Genomic DNA, 16,263 nt, shown 5'->3' with positions numbered 1-16,263 from the left:
AGGACGCACCATTGCGCTATAGCGTCAAACAAACTACACAGCTAACTCCTCAAAGTGAGACAATTTCCCCAAATCCCGTATCCGAATGAAAAGCCTACAAAAACCAAAAATACCGCAGCTCAAAACAGCTCGAAAGCCACCCAGTATCGACCCCACGCCCGGATGCATTACTTATTCATGAGCATGTGGCGCCGAGCGCTCAGACACAAACACAACACATGCAAAGGAAAAAGCGACACATTCAAGTTACCTGCGCCTATCGCACAACGACACGGGAGATCTGACCACAGCGGGGCGGCATGGTGTGGACGGTGTGTGGTCCCACTCATGGTGAGCCACCGTGGTCTCTACCAGGCTGGGTCTCTAGCAGGCTGGGTCCCTCTCGCTGGGCTTGGTGGGCCGGCGTCGACTGCAGCGTGGGCCGCGAGGAGGAGGAGCGGCGGCTAGACCGGAGGCTGCCTCCAGGAGAGTTCAAGTGCTGCTGCTTCCCCGCCCTGCCCACGCCCCCCCTCCCCTCCTCCTGACGTAGCCCCCTCCCCTCCCCTCTCCCTGACGTAGCCCCCTCCCCTCCCCTTCCCCTGACGTAGCCCCCTCCCCCACCCTGGTTCAGCCTGCCTAGACGAGAGCATCCAGAGCTCCTGCCTCCTTCCCAGAGCGGTAAATGATGTAGGAGAAAATTTTTAAAAGGGGTATTCTCACCGCCCACCACAGTTTGTATCTGTTTCTCTCTCACTCCCTCGCTCAACATCTCGTCCCCCCCTCCTCCATTTTCTCTCCCTCCTACCCCCCCCCCCCCCCCCCCCCCCCCCCCCCAGCTTTTTCCCCTCCCTTATTCTCCCTCCCTCTCTCTCGTGCTCTCTCCCTCCCCTCCATGGAGTGAGTCTCAGGGGGGGGAGTGTTAGCCAGGGAGGGGGCAGAGTGCTAGCACGGCCACACAGACGAGTGTGCACATGATGCACCGTGCATGAGAGGCACCATGCACGTGAGAACGGGACGCCCGGGTCCTAGTGGTGAAAGATTCTCGAAGGGAGCATCGTTTCATTCCAAAAATAACTACTCTACTTTTCAACATTGCGGCTAAACCGGAGGGGAATGCGCTGTGTGTGTATTTGACTGTGTGTTTTTGTGTGTGTGTGTGTGTGTGTGTGTGTGTGTGTGTGTGTGTGTGTGTGTGTGTGTGTGTGTGTGTGTGTGTGTGTGTTTGTGTGTGTGTGTGTGTGTGGCTGTGTGTGTATATGAATGTGATTGTGTGCGTGTGTGTCGATGTGACTCTGTGTGTGTGTATTTGACTCAGTGTGTGTGTATGTCACTCTGTGTGTGTGTATTTGACTCTGTGTGTGTGGATGTGACTGTGTGTGTGTATTTGACTCTATGTGTGTGTATGTGACTCTGTGTGTATGTGACTGTGTGTGTATGTATGTGACTCTATGTGTGTGTATGTGACAGTGTGTGTATGTTACTCTGTGTGTGTATGTGACTGTGTGTGTGCCTGTGTGTCTGAATGAAGGTGTGTTTGAGGAGGTGAAGGGGGCTACACCCTACTGCAGGATGCAGTGGAGGGACATCATCTCCGTGTCCCCTCCCGCCCTGTCCTCTATTGTCCATGAATAGAGAGAGACGTGTGAACCCGGCGACGATTCAACCACCGGGACAAAGACTTGCTCTCACGTTACTCAACTTCCTCACATGGTGACGAGCCGTAGACCCGATGCATAAGCCTGTAGCAATACTAATAATAATGTCATCATTCATTTTACAATCAAAAAAGCGGACTTTCTTTTAATATGAATATTTGTTGGTGTCCGGTGTATGCAGATACAGTATGCATTGTGTGTACGCAGATATGCGTGTGTACAGATAAATTGTGCATGTGTGTGTCAAGATACACTGTTCATGTGTGTATAAATACAGGGTGCATGTTAGTTCACAGATACAGTGCGCATGTGTGTGTACAGATACAGTATGTTTGTGTGTATTTAGATGCAGTGTGCATGTGTTTACAGATACAGTGTGCATGTGTCTATACAGATAAAGTGCGCATGTGTGTACAAAAATACAGTGCGCATGTGTGTATACAAATACAGTGCGCATGTGTGTGTGTTCAGATACACTGCGCACAGATACACTGCGAATAGCGCACTGAGCATGACAGCAAAGCCATGGCAGATTCCCCGGAGTGATATTTCTCTCATGGTACAGGCTGTCCGTCTTTATCTTCTTGGTGCTAAGCTGTTCAAGGTCACTGCAAACGGCTTAACCGCTTCAATCCCGCCTGCAGTCTACAACGTGGTGTGTTAGCGCACTACTGCAGTGTAGCTGTCCCCGGCAGGATCAGTGTAACATAATACACATATGCTTTCATGCGGAGGTGCACTTAATAAAGGCGTAGGGGGAGGCAAACGGCCCACTGCTGCCCCCTGCTGGCGGATTACTGATATTGCAACAAAGAGGTTCGGCTAACCAGTCAGCTAACAGCCACTTTCACAAATTACCGAGGTCTGCTCCGCTGCCTCTCATTATCGCTGTTGCGACAAATGCTCCACAAGCATTTACACAAGTATTTCTACAGTATACAACCCGACGGATGTATACTAGATATATCTATCTCGTGCCACAGTGCAGGTTGTTGTGGAGTCTGGGATAACAAGGGATTGCCATCTGGGAAACTGCTCTGTTCTGTCACAGCTCACTGGTTCATTGTCGCTGGTTGATGCCCTAACGTTTATTCCAACTCATAGACTGGACCACAGGTCCCTTTGAACCATGAGTCTGCCTTCATAAGAAATGACAATGCTGGGAAATCCAAACGTTTCCAAGTATTCATGAAATTGACTGTGATAAACAGTAAACAGTGATGGTGGTATCGCTTTATCTTTTGAAAACATATGGGCCGAACATTGTTCAGGAGGTAGAGCGGCTTGACTGGTAACAGGAAGGTTGCTAGTTCGATTCCCGGCTCCAGCTAGCTCACTGGTTCGGTGTCCCTGAGCGAGAGACCTCACCCTGACTGCTCCCGACGAGCTGGCTGTCGCCTCTCATGGCTGACACCGCCGTCGGTGTGTGAATGTGTGCATGAATGGGTGAATGTTGTTAAGTGCTTTGAGTGGCTACTGGTTAGAAAAGCTCTAAATAAATGCCATTAACCATACATTTAAAAATGAGCTCTAGTGTATTTATTCTGTGTTCATGACTTTGGCGTATCATCAAAAAGGAGACAGGGGACTCTCTACAAAGACTCGACACTACGCTGTCCTACACAAACACAAGCAGCCTTGAGCTGTGGGCCTCACCTGGACGGTGCCAAAGTCCACGTTCTCGTAGTGGAAGTGGGCGCACTCTGCCAGCCGCGGGAAGTGACCTCTGGTGAAGGTGAGCCTGAGGGACGCCAAAACACAGCTCATCAGAGAGAGTGAGAGAGAGCAGAGAGAGTGAGAGAGAGCAGAGAGAGTGAGAGAGAGCAGAGAGAGTGAGAGATAGCAGAGAGAGTGAGAGTGAGCAGAAAGAGTCAGAGTGAGCAGAGCGAGTGAGAGAGAACAGAGAGAATGAGAGTGAGCAGAGAGAGTGAGGGTGAGCAGAGAGAGTGAGAGTGAGCAGAGAGTGAGAGAGAGCAGAGAGATTGAGAGAGAGCAGAAAGAGTGAGAGCAAGAAAGAGAGTCAGTAAAATTGAGAGCAGAGAAAGAGTGAGAGAGTAAGAAAGACAGTGAAAGTGAGAGCAGAGACAGAATGAGAAAGAGAGTGAAAGTGTGAGCAGAGAGAGAGAGTGAGAAAGAAAGTGTAAGAGAGAACAGAGAAAGAAAAAATGGGCGAAAGAATGCAATCAAACCCAGGGGGCAAGAGAGTCAGAGATTGAGAGAAAAGGAGCCTGAGTCAGATAGGACGAGAGAGAGCAGGGAGAATGAGTAAGAGAGAGAGAGCAGGGAGAACGAGTTAAAGAGAGAGCAGGATAAACGGAGAACAAACAAGGAACAAGGGAAGAAGAGCAAACAAAAAGACACTGGGCCCATTGAAGACGGGCGGAGACAGCAGGTCCACTAATCCGCCTGACACCCATCCACGCTTTTTTTTCGTCTTACGGCTCCCTGGCCTGGATAGGAGCCCTGGTTTACAGCCCATAATAGCAGCCGAGGTGTCGCGGGTGGGACCTACTTCTTCATGTGTTTGACCTTCATGCTGGCCGTGCTCACGCAGGAGCGCAGGAGTGGCTCCGCCGCCGGGGGGGGCTCGGTGACGTCATCGCTCCCCATCTGGCCGAGAGTAAAACAGGAGCCAATGTCAACGACCCACCATCCATAACCAGCCGTCTCGCGGTGAGCACGCAGCGGCCATTTCCCCCCTACGCATTCAGTACGGGACACTGTTAGCCCGCTAGCGTCAGACTTTGAACTCCCGACTGTCGTAAACTGCAGGGTCGGGTGTGTCGACCAATCGCGGGTCACCGTGGGGTCACATGGGCGTGTGTGTGGGTGTTCGTACCCTGGCAGTGGACAGCTCTTGGGGGGTCTTCTCTGGGTTGGGGGTTATAGCTGGTGGTGGTAAGGCGTCATCTTTGGCTCCGTCGGAGGCACAAGGTCTGAAAGGTAAATGGTATAAGAGAAGGCGTGAATGGTGAACAATGAGTGTTCCTGTACATTGTGATTCGCTTTGTCCAGATACACAGAGGGCGAAGGTGGGCGAGAGAGGGGCATTCACAGGTTGTTACTGTGTGTGTGTGTGTGTGTGTGCATGCCACCAGGCAGGCAGCGATGAATACATTACACTATGACAGGTGGATAAAAAAACACCAAAAAGGGGAAACAAAGCAGAAACAAACAAACATGTTGGAATAATGAACACGTCAAGGTAATAATCGACCCAGACATCTGAGGGACTTCAACCACTTCCTCACCGTCAAGGAAGCTGGCCATCCTTTATCAAACACAGCGCTAGCCCATATTGGCCAGCCCTGGTGTGAGTGGCCTTTGTGTGTTCATGGGGTAACCAAAGCCCTTCTATTCAGCGCGCTCCAGCCACAAGGGAGTGTTTCAGAAAACTTCCCAGTGAGTCAGTGAGTTCGTTGGGGAGTGGAGGCCTCGTCCAATCAGCACCGGTTTTATTAAGCATGAGAGCCACACTCCACGGGAGTCACACGGCGTCCTGCCTTTCATACTGACAACAGTCATAACCAGCAGGACCATAATAAACATAACAGTGACACAATAACCAATAACCATTGTGATATGTTTATGTAACACACGTGCAGTATCAGGTGAAAAAGGTGCTTCACTTTAAACAAATGAGGCTTGATAAATCGGACGGGCGTAAAATATATAGTTTAAAATGACATTAAAACGAATGCCAACGAAGGGACGAACACAGACAAATCGATTAAAAGACCGTACAAAACGTGTGTGAGAGAAGAACGATAAACACTTTACAGATGTGTTCACACAGACAAGCTAAGCTCCTCTGGCAGACTGAAGTATCCTCATCCCTTCAGGCCCAGGAGAGACCAGGGAACGAGAGCATATTTCTCTGAAACATAATGATTACGATCTGCATTCACCGACGGTGTGAGCGAGAGCAGGGCATGCAGTCACCTTCATCCAAACACACCGTCCTCGCCCTCCCACCGCATAGACAACTCGGCTGATTTTCTTTCGCCCATCCTCTCATTCCACCTACACACCCGCACATAAACCCGCACAGATACACACACACAGTACCAAAGCCTAGCCTAGCACTGAGTCTATTTTGAGCTTGTACACAGAAAGGCACAAGCCTCCACATGGCTGACAACATGCCTAGCGTGGGAACAAACACACACGCCCACACGCACACGCCCACATGCCTGCGCTGCGTATCTACGAGCGGTTTCATGCGAAGGGACTCACCCTTCAGGGACGTCACCACTTCCTGCTTCTCCCCCTGGTCCGGAAGCAGCATTCTCGATCACCGCGGCAACCGCGCATCCAGCCTCCATGATGTTGCCTTACCGCAACAGCCCGCTTAGGAGGAGGAGAGGAGGAGTGGGAGGGGGAAGAGCGAGAGAGAGAGAGAGACAGAGACAGGAGGGAGGGGGAGGAGGAGGGAGGGAGAGATGGAGGAAAGGTGGGTGGTTAGAATGGAGAGGAGGACGAACGAGAAGAGTGTGAAGCGAAAGCTCTGGACGTCGCCAGCCCAGCGAGGCTAAAGCGAGAATGGTCTCGAGGCTGTACATCCAGCAGCCAGCAGAAACTGTAATAGCCGATGACATCATGCTTCAGCTCACTCAAGGTGCTTTGGTGAAGATGCAAACGATGCAGAGCTATTTCTCCCAGACATTCGTTTAATTTCAAAAGGCCACCCAGCCAAGTCAAGTTAATCTCAAGATAGAGACGGCGAGGAGACATTCCATAGCCGACTTAATCATTATATATAAAAGCATGCTTGTTATGCTTTTGAATGCTTTGTGTATTCAGAGTCTGAATGCCGTTGGTGGCCAAGACGTGGGATTCTCTTCTGTCTCTACGACAGAGATGCGTGTAAGTAGATCCAAGTGGATTATCTCTCCATCTTCCCTACTGTAGTGAAACCTAACTGAAAGAATGTCCTGATAAGCTTGAAACCAGACCCCACTGAATGCACCGGTGCAATTTCCCCTTTACGAGTCAAAACAAACATGCACACAGGGATGAGCCTTGATAACAAAGACACCGGGGTGAGACCAAACAAACAGCCTCACACTTGGATGAACCTTCAAACTCTTGAACTGCTCAGGATTACAGAAGATGAATAGCGGGGGTGTCATCTCTTATTTGACGAGGTTCTCGCCATTCAAAATGACGGTAGAACTGACTCTTACTATCATTACTAAACATTACAGAAACTATGAGGTAAAGAGTTAATATTCCTGATTCAAAAAACAACAACGCATGTTTTCCATAAACCCCGTTGTCTGAGAGGGCTTGTGGGCTTGTACCCAATACCCACATGGGTTTACTTTGTACCCATGTGGGTTTGAACCCATGTTTCTGCCATATTCTCCAACACCAATACCATACGTTGGGTGGGTTTCAAATGATCCCCTGGACAGTGCGTCCCTGACAGGGCAGACGTCTGATCGGAGATGTATTGTCAGCCAGGGCATAGTAGCTCTTCCCAACCGCACAGTTGGCCCCAGGCCACCACAGTGTTGCTGACTGACACTACTGCCAGACCCCTGACTCAGCAGAATCCAACAGCAAACATACTTATAGGCTACAGGCTAAACCAGACCCAGCTCTGTTGCACAATGTTATCTCTGGCCTCTCAGGAAGAAACGCTGCTGGGTGAATGAACGATACGCTACGTTACAAATCGACTTGAGAAATGGCTCGACGAAACAAGCTGTTTGGAGTCAACATGAACAGGTGTGAAGAAGTCAGAAGAGCAGAACATTGCTACGCCATCTTCTTCAGAAAAGGCAGTAGACCTAGTTATGCGCTTCCTGTATTAGGATTGGGCCAACTGGTAATTGTCTATTAAGCCTTAATGATAACTGTAATCATTGCCTTCCAAGCACCTACTAACTAACGCCTACACAAAACGACTCAAGACAAATTAAAGTAAAGCCAAAAATAAAGCAAGGCCTAGGGTTTTCATGGCAATGCACCGCACAATTACAAGACAAAACTCATTGTTATTAAATTGTATTCAGCATTCCTACCACACCCACACCACTTCACATGTAGAAGAACAAATACAAGGTATGCAACTACAATACAGAATTGTGGGTGATGGTTTGGCTGTGAATGGTTACACATTCCTCCACTGTGCTTGCATGACTTGTTTCCTGTCAGCGCGAGGAAAGAGATGATATACTCATGTGGGGAACATACAGCACAGGCCTAGTAGGGCCCACTGCAAGACTGACAACACTCCCCGCTGGGCCCTCATAGGCCAGTGATGCCGGTCTGGTCACAGACTTAGCAGCTCTGTTTGCATGTGGATGGCTTTGAGCGGAGACAACATAGGTTTAGATGAGGTAATCGTCAAAGCAAAATATACGCCATTGGACATAGTTAAGACATATCTCACTTATGAGTGTCATTAACTACGGCAGGTGCCAAGGTAAATAGTTGAGACTAGAGATGTCCGATATTATCGGCCCACCGATATTATCGGCCCGATATTAGCATAAAAATGTAATATCTGTCAATATCGGTATCGTATTTTTTTTGCCTTGAAACCGATTTATTTATTTATTTTTTTATTATTTTTTTTTTATAGCTCAAATAAATGTTTTCAAAATTGTGCAGTACAGTGCACATTGTAATTGACTCATATTTGTGCATTTATTCAATTAAGGTTATTGAGTTTTAGTTAAAGAAACATACTGCTATGTTGCACATAGTTGTTCAGGTACAATGTTTTATCATTTGTGAAGTCAAGTTTGCCCTATTTGTTGTGGGCATTGTCAAGATTATCTCAGGGAGAGTGTAATCCAAACTGTTGTCTGAGACCATTAAAAAAATAAAAATAAACATGGCACTTTTCCCTTAAATTAAGTTGAAGTATTTTTCTTATTTTGCACAGACAATGTTAACATTTGGAAAGCCTTGTTGCATTCAAGAATGCATCCAGTGGGGCATCACAATAACATTAAGCATGTTGTGTTAATTCCACAACAGGAGATATGTAATGTTACCTAAATTAGGTTTGAGGAAAAATAACCCAAATATCGACATCGGTATCGGCTGATATCGGAATCGAAAATTTAGAGTTGGACAATATCGCATATCGGATATCGGCAAAAAAGCCAATATCGGACATCCCTAGTTGAGACATATCTAAACGCATACTCTGTGGTTGAGTCATCAAACGAGGAGTTGCCAACGCACATCCAGGAACAAGTCGGTTGCGCCCAAATGGATTTTTTTTCTTGGAACACAGATGGGAACTAAGCTGCCTGTTGACCTAGCTGCCATATAACCTGAAACAGAGAACTACAACAGAGCCTAAACACTACAAAGTCATTTCAGCAGTACTGTGTCTCCAAAGCCCCCTACAGTGAATCGAGACGTCAGTCACTAAGGAGCAGGTGAGTGTTAATACAGCATCTTGCTCAGGGATGCCTACAGGTACACTCCCACGCAGAACTATCTACTGGGCTTCATACAACCACCACGCGGCCACTGTGGTTGAATAATCACGCATCACCAGGACTACCACCATGTCGAGTATGCCATCGACGGCGTATGGTACGGTGCAGAGTCCCAAAGTGTTATGATGCATACTAAACACCTAAAAATAATGCCTAAAAGGTTGGCTGAATAATAATAATAATTCATTAAATCGATATAGCGGTTTTTTTCTGGAAACTCAAAGCGCTTACAGTGAAGGGGGGGGGGGACCTCACCAACCACCACCAGTGTGTCAGACCCACTTGGGTGATGCATGGCAGCCAATCGGTGCCAGGATGCTCACCAACCACCAGCTTGAGGTGGAGAGTGTGGAAATTAATGAATCAGCCAATTATACAGGGGGATGATTAGGGGGCCAGATTGAATGAGCCTGGTTGGGCAGTTTTAGCCAGGACACCGGGGAATCCCCTACTCTTTGCGATAACTGCCCTGGGATCTTTTTATGACCTCAGTGAGGCTTAGCTCAGGATGTAGAGCAGGTTGGCTGGTAACCGGTAGGTTGCTAGTTCAAATCCCAGGCTCCTCGTAGCTGATCGGCAAGGGGTCTGTGAGCAAGGCATCTCACCTAACTGCTCCTAATGAGCTGGATTTTGCCTTGCAGGGTTGGCTCCGCTGTGAATGTGTGTGTGATCCGTTGTATGACACTTTGGATAAAAGCATACCCTAATTGTAAATGAATGTCTGAATAATTACAAATAACACACAGACAAAGGTATAAGTGTGTCGTTGAGGAGAATGAGACAGTGTGCGTCCGATGGCCTACATGCTAGAAATGCTTAAAGGGAACTAGGGCAAAGCCTATGTGAAGGCCATTTATCTGGTGTTTTATTAAATACATGGGCAACGACGGCTCGACGTGAACAGATGCCTGCATATTAATCACGACCGTGGGGTCTACAGAGTGGTGCCCAGTACACATCAGACTAGCCTCCATAGTAAATGGGTTAGGGATGAGTCACGTTTTATGTGTCGGAAACCAGAGAGGGACCCAGAAAGTATGGCCAGGAAGTAGAGTGGGTGGAGGGGGAGCTGTGGAGGCCTCAAATATCTCCTCGCGCCGTGCTGTTGGTAGCTCGGTTCCTGTCTGTCCTATATAGCAACACACACTACCAGAGGATGAACTAGCCTTACTAGACTAGTGTTGCTGCAGAGAGCTGTCTGACTAACAGAAGATTGGTTTTGGGTAGATGGGCAGATGGCAGTGAGGGAAGGCAATAAGTTATCGTTCTGTCTTAAGGTTTCCCAATCAGCATTCTCCTCTGGAACGCAGCAGGGAAGTTAAGAGAGAGTGAGAGAGAGAGAGAGAGAGAGAGAGAGAGAGAGAGAGAGAGAGAGAGAGAGAGAGAGAGAGAGAGAGAGAGAGAGAGAGAGAGAGAGAGAGGCAGAGAGAGAGAGGGGAGCAGAGAGAGAGACAGAGAGAAAGAGAGAGACCAATGACCAATTGAATTGAATTGAATTGAATTGAATTGAGAGAGAGAGAGTCAGAGAGAGAGACAGAGAGAAAGAGAGAGACCAATGACCAATTGAATTGAATTGTATTGAATTGAGAGAGAGAGAGAGAGAGAGAGAGAGAGAGAGAGAGAGAGAGAGAGAGAGAGAGAGAGAGAGAGAGAGAGAGAGAGAGAGAGAGAGAGAGAGAGAGAGAGAGAGAGAGAGAGAGAGAGACAGATAGATACGGAGAGAGACAGAAAGTGAGAGACCAAGCAAGCTAGAGGGAGGTAGAGAGAGGCAGAGAGAGAGAGAGAGAGAGAGAGAGAGAGAGACAGAGAGAGAGAGAGAGAGAGAGAGACAGAGACAGAGAGAGAGAGAGAGAGAGAGAGAGAGAGAGAGAGAGAGAGAGAGAGAGAGAGAGAGAGAGAGAGAGGCGGACCAAGAGAGAGGGAGAAAGAGCGAAAGAGAGGCTACGGTTGCCATGGTAACCTCTCCCCGTCCATCGTGACTGGATGCGCTCCTTAAGACTGAGGATGAGGTAGCAAGAAAACAGAGGAGGCGATGGGAGAGACGACTCAGCGGTTCAGTGGGGGGCTCCCGGACATTGAATCTGTGCCCCATGGGAGACCCAGCCCCCCCCCTACCCGACCGGACACATGGTCCTGACCTGTAAACCCCTCTGCTCATGCATATGAACAGATATTACAGCTTACTAATATTTCACGGCCCAACTTGCCTTCATGGTGATCATGTACGTGTGTCGGTGTGTCACGTGCGTGTGTGTGCGCGCGTGTGCGGGGAAAAGGATCTAAAATGAGGTGGGAGGGAGTCTTGGCATTATGTAATCTGCTTGAAATGTGGGAGTGTGATTAACTTTACTTCATCTCACACAGACGGAGATGGCGACAGAGCTCCGTGCCACACAGCCTGCGATCTGACGGGATCTGACAGCATCACCGATGAGGACGACAGACAGACTGACTGAGCGGTCAGACAGACAGACAGACAGACTGACTGAGTGGGACAGACAGCAGATCGGGCTGAAACACTAAAGACTCGTTGGCCCACATGTATTCTGTGGTGCTATAGGGTTTATTATTAAATAATACTGACAAGATGAATAAATGACATTAGGATCATTGAGTATTGAGGTGAATGTATCGATCGATTCAACCCAAACAGGTATACGTCGATCGTAATAACCGCAGGGTAACCTGATTGCAGTCCATAGCCTAGCGATACTCGCTACAGAAACAGTATGTCAACATTTCATTCACTTGTAATTGTAGTTCCTGATTTAAAGCGCTAAACTTTGGGAGCAGGTTGCTGGACCATACAGCCCACAGTATGGTTGCGCATCTTCTGCGCAACAAGCGCAGGTCCGGGATAGCTTTTTCACCGCGCAGCTTTACCTTACAAATCATTAATATACGTCAACATCCTCGAGAAACTTCTCCACCATCATCTAAGCACAGGTTTCGGTCGCCTTCCCCATGCCAAACACCTACCTGTAACCGCACCACCACGCGAGTTCTCCTCTCTGCTGCTTCCTCTGAGACGCACAGCGTTGTGAAGCCAATCGATCAGGCCAATCGATCAGGCCAGTCGATCAGGCGCGTCGATCAGCCGCGTCGTTTCCCGCAGCATGGCAATATGTCACACAACACATCATAGGCGTTTGTTGGAAAGTTTAAACTACAATTGAAGGTGCGTCGCCGCTGCTGCTGTGTGTCCCGACGGATCCCGACGCCTCTTCGGCTCTGGAGAAAATCCTGCACTCGTCACGGGGTGCGCGCACAGCTGGTTGCGTGCCCGCGCCCGGCCGCGGACGACAGGAGGAAGGTTCGCGCGCCGTGAGTGACCGAGAGACGGGAGAAAAGGAGAAGGCAGCCAGACGTAGGGAGATACTAGTGTTTGGGGGGAGGACGAATTGTGTTGCAAGAATGAAATAACTAAATGAACAGTAAATGCTTATTTTGGCAAATCTGTTGATTTCTTGATGATGGAGACCTGTGCCGCTCGCGTCCTTTCAATAACACGTGGATGCATATTTATAGGGGTGCTGGTGTCTGTTGTTCTAAGCCACAGGTCATTGCCAATGATGGCCTCTACATAGTTAAATTCAAATATAATCAAAAAATATCTTAAATTGATGTAAGGCAATATAATTTGTATCAATCACTTTGTATACAGCTTATATAAAGCTGTATTGAGAAATGTGTCTTTAATATAATATCATAACTTGTTGTGAATTCACTGAGTTGGTTATTACGATTAGGATGAAGAAGGAAATGGAAAATATCAAAGATTTTGAGCCAAATTCTTTTTATTTGCAGCAGACGGTTCGTTCCTATTTCCTCGATCCTAAATCTTTGGTCTTATATTTTTCTTTGACCTGATTATTAATGTCTTTCATCTCCTCGTCTCACATCGTGGCTCAACGCTTACATCTTGCGTCTGTCGGCTGAACTACAACCACAACGATGGCAGTGAAAGGTGCTTTTATAAGACAATAACACAATTACAATCACTTTTCGTTTTTTTATTATATCAAAATACAAAAATTTGAGAGGAAAATTTTGTATGGGACTAAGCAAATGAAATGAAATGGTGATATGAATACAGCACTGCTTTTATATTCTCTCAGACATGCCATAGATAGATCATGGACCCTGTGCTAGGTCCATGTCTGTCGTGTTTTGCCATCATACATAAGCCTATGCATTTCTTTCAATGTATATTTATATATACGGCTATGACTGCGACCGGAACATGTCAAGTCACAGGTGGCAATAGCCTAAACTGCGTAATAGTTTGAATTGTATGTTTTCCGAAGAACAAAGTTTGATGGCAGTTGAACATGAAGAGTGGGTAACACAAGAACTTTGACAACAAAAAAAACCGATAAAAAATATCCCCTGGACAAAAAAACAACCTAATACAAGTATTTTACATAAGGCTTTGGTACAGCACCATACAGTATGAGTTAATTGCTCACGTAAAAGTTAAGTGACGCGAAATACCTGATGTAATGACATACACAATCTATAAAGTGAAACCAAACCAAAATAAAACGCACACACACACACACACACACACACACACACACACACACACACACACACACACACACACACACACACACACACACACACACACACACACACACACACACACACCAGGTTATCGTTCTAAAACTGACACATGTAAAAAGTATTATATGTTCTAGCTTTGAAATATTTACATATGAACAATGTCGAAACATATCGGAACCCAAATGATAAAATGTAACAATTGGTGCACGAAACGACATGGAATACATAATGTAAACATGGAATTTACAGCACAGAGTTCAATGGGTGGAAAATTACATGACGTGTAGTTAGTTTTCCTTCTTTTTATGCACTACTTGGTTTGCTTGGGTATAAGCATTAGTTAAAACAGTCAACAATGTAGTGCCTATTATAGCCTACAGTAATAATACATTCTAGTTTCCCAGTGCTGGTACACATGAAAAAACAGAGAATATAGAAAATACTAAATATTCTATTTCATGTCCAACAACAGCCCGTTTGGATGTCCATGAATGATTGCTAAATAGGTGTTTGTATTTTTCTCCACATGCAAGTTTAATACAATAAAATGAAATCGGCCCCAAGTATTATCCTAGCAGCACCTACCGGTGCACTAAAAAAAGCTCTACGCGGAAAACAAAAACTGGATCCAACAGTTCCTCCCGAAAGCAGCCCTCGTGAACACTGCACACAACGTTTTTCGTCAAGTAAGCAAAAGAGCCTGCGGAAGACTACATACATTAATCAAAAAATGAAACCAAAATAACCCACATCGAGTTGGATGCATGAGTCGTAGCTTCCCCCCACACCTACTCTCCCTCCCCACCCACCGACTCCAAATATCTTCGCAAAAAGAACCAGCTATGAAATACAAAGGGTGGTGTACTGGTAAGTACTCGTGGCTGCACTGGGTACAGTATGATCCTGACTGTAAAAGGTGGAGGAGATAGAGGGTGTGGTTGAGGTGATTCCCCTGCAGTGCTGTGCTTGAAAACAGTGCTGTCAACTGAACTTTGTGTAACTGTGTAGACCTGTATTTGATATATGTATCAAGAAGCTCTTCTTCACAAACAGACGAATGTGCACTCAGAGATTGCCACTAATGTGTCTCGTTAGATACGCTAATGCTAACATCCAAATCAAAGTTGTTGTTCTTTTTTTTAATGGTGACACTCCATATTGTTTTTCCCTCTCATGCTAAGGTTAATATTTTCAATATCAACACAGATTAAATCATCGATATATTCACTTTGGAGAGGGCTCCCTGGAAGCACAGACACACATCGCAAACACTATAGAAAGAAGTGTTGAGTTCACTGGAAAGTAGTAATCTTAAGTCTCCATTATTCAAGGTTATAGTTATATGTTCCGTGTTCGGAATAGTCTCTAATCACTCATCACAACATGTAACTGTCATGTTAAAAGTAAACCTAGTGTCTAAGAGTCTAAGGTTTTGTTAGATCGACACAGAGGGCTGGATCTTTCCTTGTGGACACAAATCAAAACAAAAGAAAAGGTCTCCTCTAGACCTCTAGCCTACAGCACCACAAAGTTTAAACATAGCACCAAATTGTAATGTTCAAAGCAACTAGGCTCTCTAACACACTTTAATTATTTTCTTCATCCTCCCCGTGCTCATCACGCTAATGTAAACACAATCTGTTGCACAGTAGGTATTGTACATGACTATGACTATGTCTTGGGCTCCTCCTACACCCCTTCGTTTTGGGTTCGGTTCTGCCCGGGGTGGGGGGGTACGTCTGAAGGCAAGTGATTCTGGGATGGTTCTACACGTGTGCTCTTCACAGGGAGGGGGACAGGGGAGTTTGTGTCCATGTTTTTCTAGTACTTCTGCTTCTAAAGCGTTGAGGACTAGCCTACTGTACATCAGTGGATACTAAAACCTTTTTGTGCAGCCGGCGGGCTCGGGCGATAATACATTGTACTGGTACTGACATTTAGATGTAGCATCCATCTTCTGGGGTAAAACGATGACGTCTGCTAAAGTTAGACAAACGAGGCACCTCAAAATGTTTTAGAAACATTGTTCACTTAAAGCCGTACGGTAAGCAAATATTGGTTTTCTCTTCGATATAATCTAATTTCTTGCCTTCTCTCTTGGAAATACTGCGACTTTTTCTCGCACACACCCTCTTTTACATAAACCATCTTCCTGTAAAACATGGTTTGATTCATCTTTACAAATACAATACACACCATGTACAGTACATAACAAATATAGATATTTTTTTGTATCCCCGTATCTTACATGAAACCAATACCTAAAGTAGAATATGCTCTTTGAATCATAGATTTCTCGCCCGACTCTCTTTTGACCGACCACCCCTGTCAAAAGAGTATGATATATCAATCAACGTAACCCATCGGTTTGATTTGTTCATGCGTATATTTGTTAGAAAACATCTGATTAGTTAGTATTGGATGCTTATCTATCTGATATGTCTTCTAAAAGGTTGACCTAGGGTTTTTTGAGATCACTGTAAAGTATGTACTAAAAGCAAGTAGTTACCGTAGCCATTAGGACGTAAAGGAACCAGATCAATGGACATAACGACTAATAACGATCCTGTTTTTAAGACGTGTTTCGAGGAAAATGG

At 46.3% G+C, this 16,263-nt stretch overlaps 1 protein-coding gene across 1 annotated transcript in view; it reads right to left on the bottom strand.

Moving 5' to 3' along the window:
* The window catches only part of arhgap32a (Rho GTPase activating protein 32a), a 30,469-nt gene extending 18,105 nt beyond the window's left edge, over nucleotides 1–12,364 (bottom strand). Inside the window, 5 exon segments of the mRNA XM_030381013.1 lie at nucleotides 3,291–3,375; nucleotides 4,147–4,400; nucleotides 4,474–4,570; nucleotides 5,871–5,984; nucleotides 12,080–12,364. Of these exon segments, the coding sequence (XP_030236873.1) occupies nucleotides 3,291–3,375; nucleotides 4,147–4,400; nucleotides 4,474–4,570; nucleotides 5,871–5,959 (525 nt within the window). The 5' untranslated portion in view covers nucleotides 5,960–5,984; nucleotides 12,080–12,364.
* Between the last annotated feature and the right edge of the window lie 3,899 nt (nucleotides 12,365–16,263).

This window comes from Gadus morhua, chromosome 16 (assembly GCF_902167405.1).
Source record: "Gadus morhua chromosome 16, gadMor3.0, whole genome shotgun sequence".
Lineage (NCBI taxonomy): Eukaryota > Metazoa > Chordata > Actinopteri > Gadiformes > Gadidae > Gadus > Gadus morhua.
The sequence above is the reverse complement of the archived record's forward strand: the minus strand, read 5'-3'. Positions and strand labels throughout refer to the sequence as shown.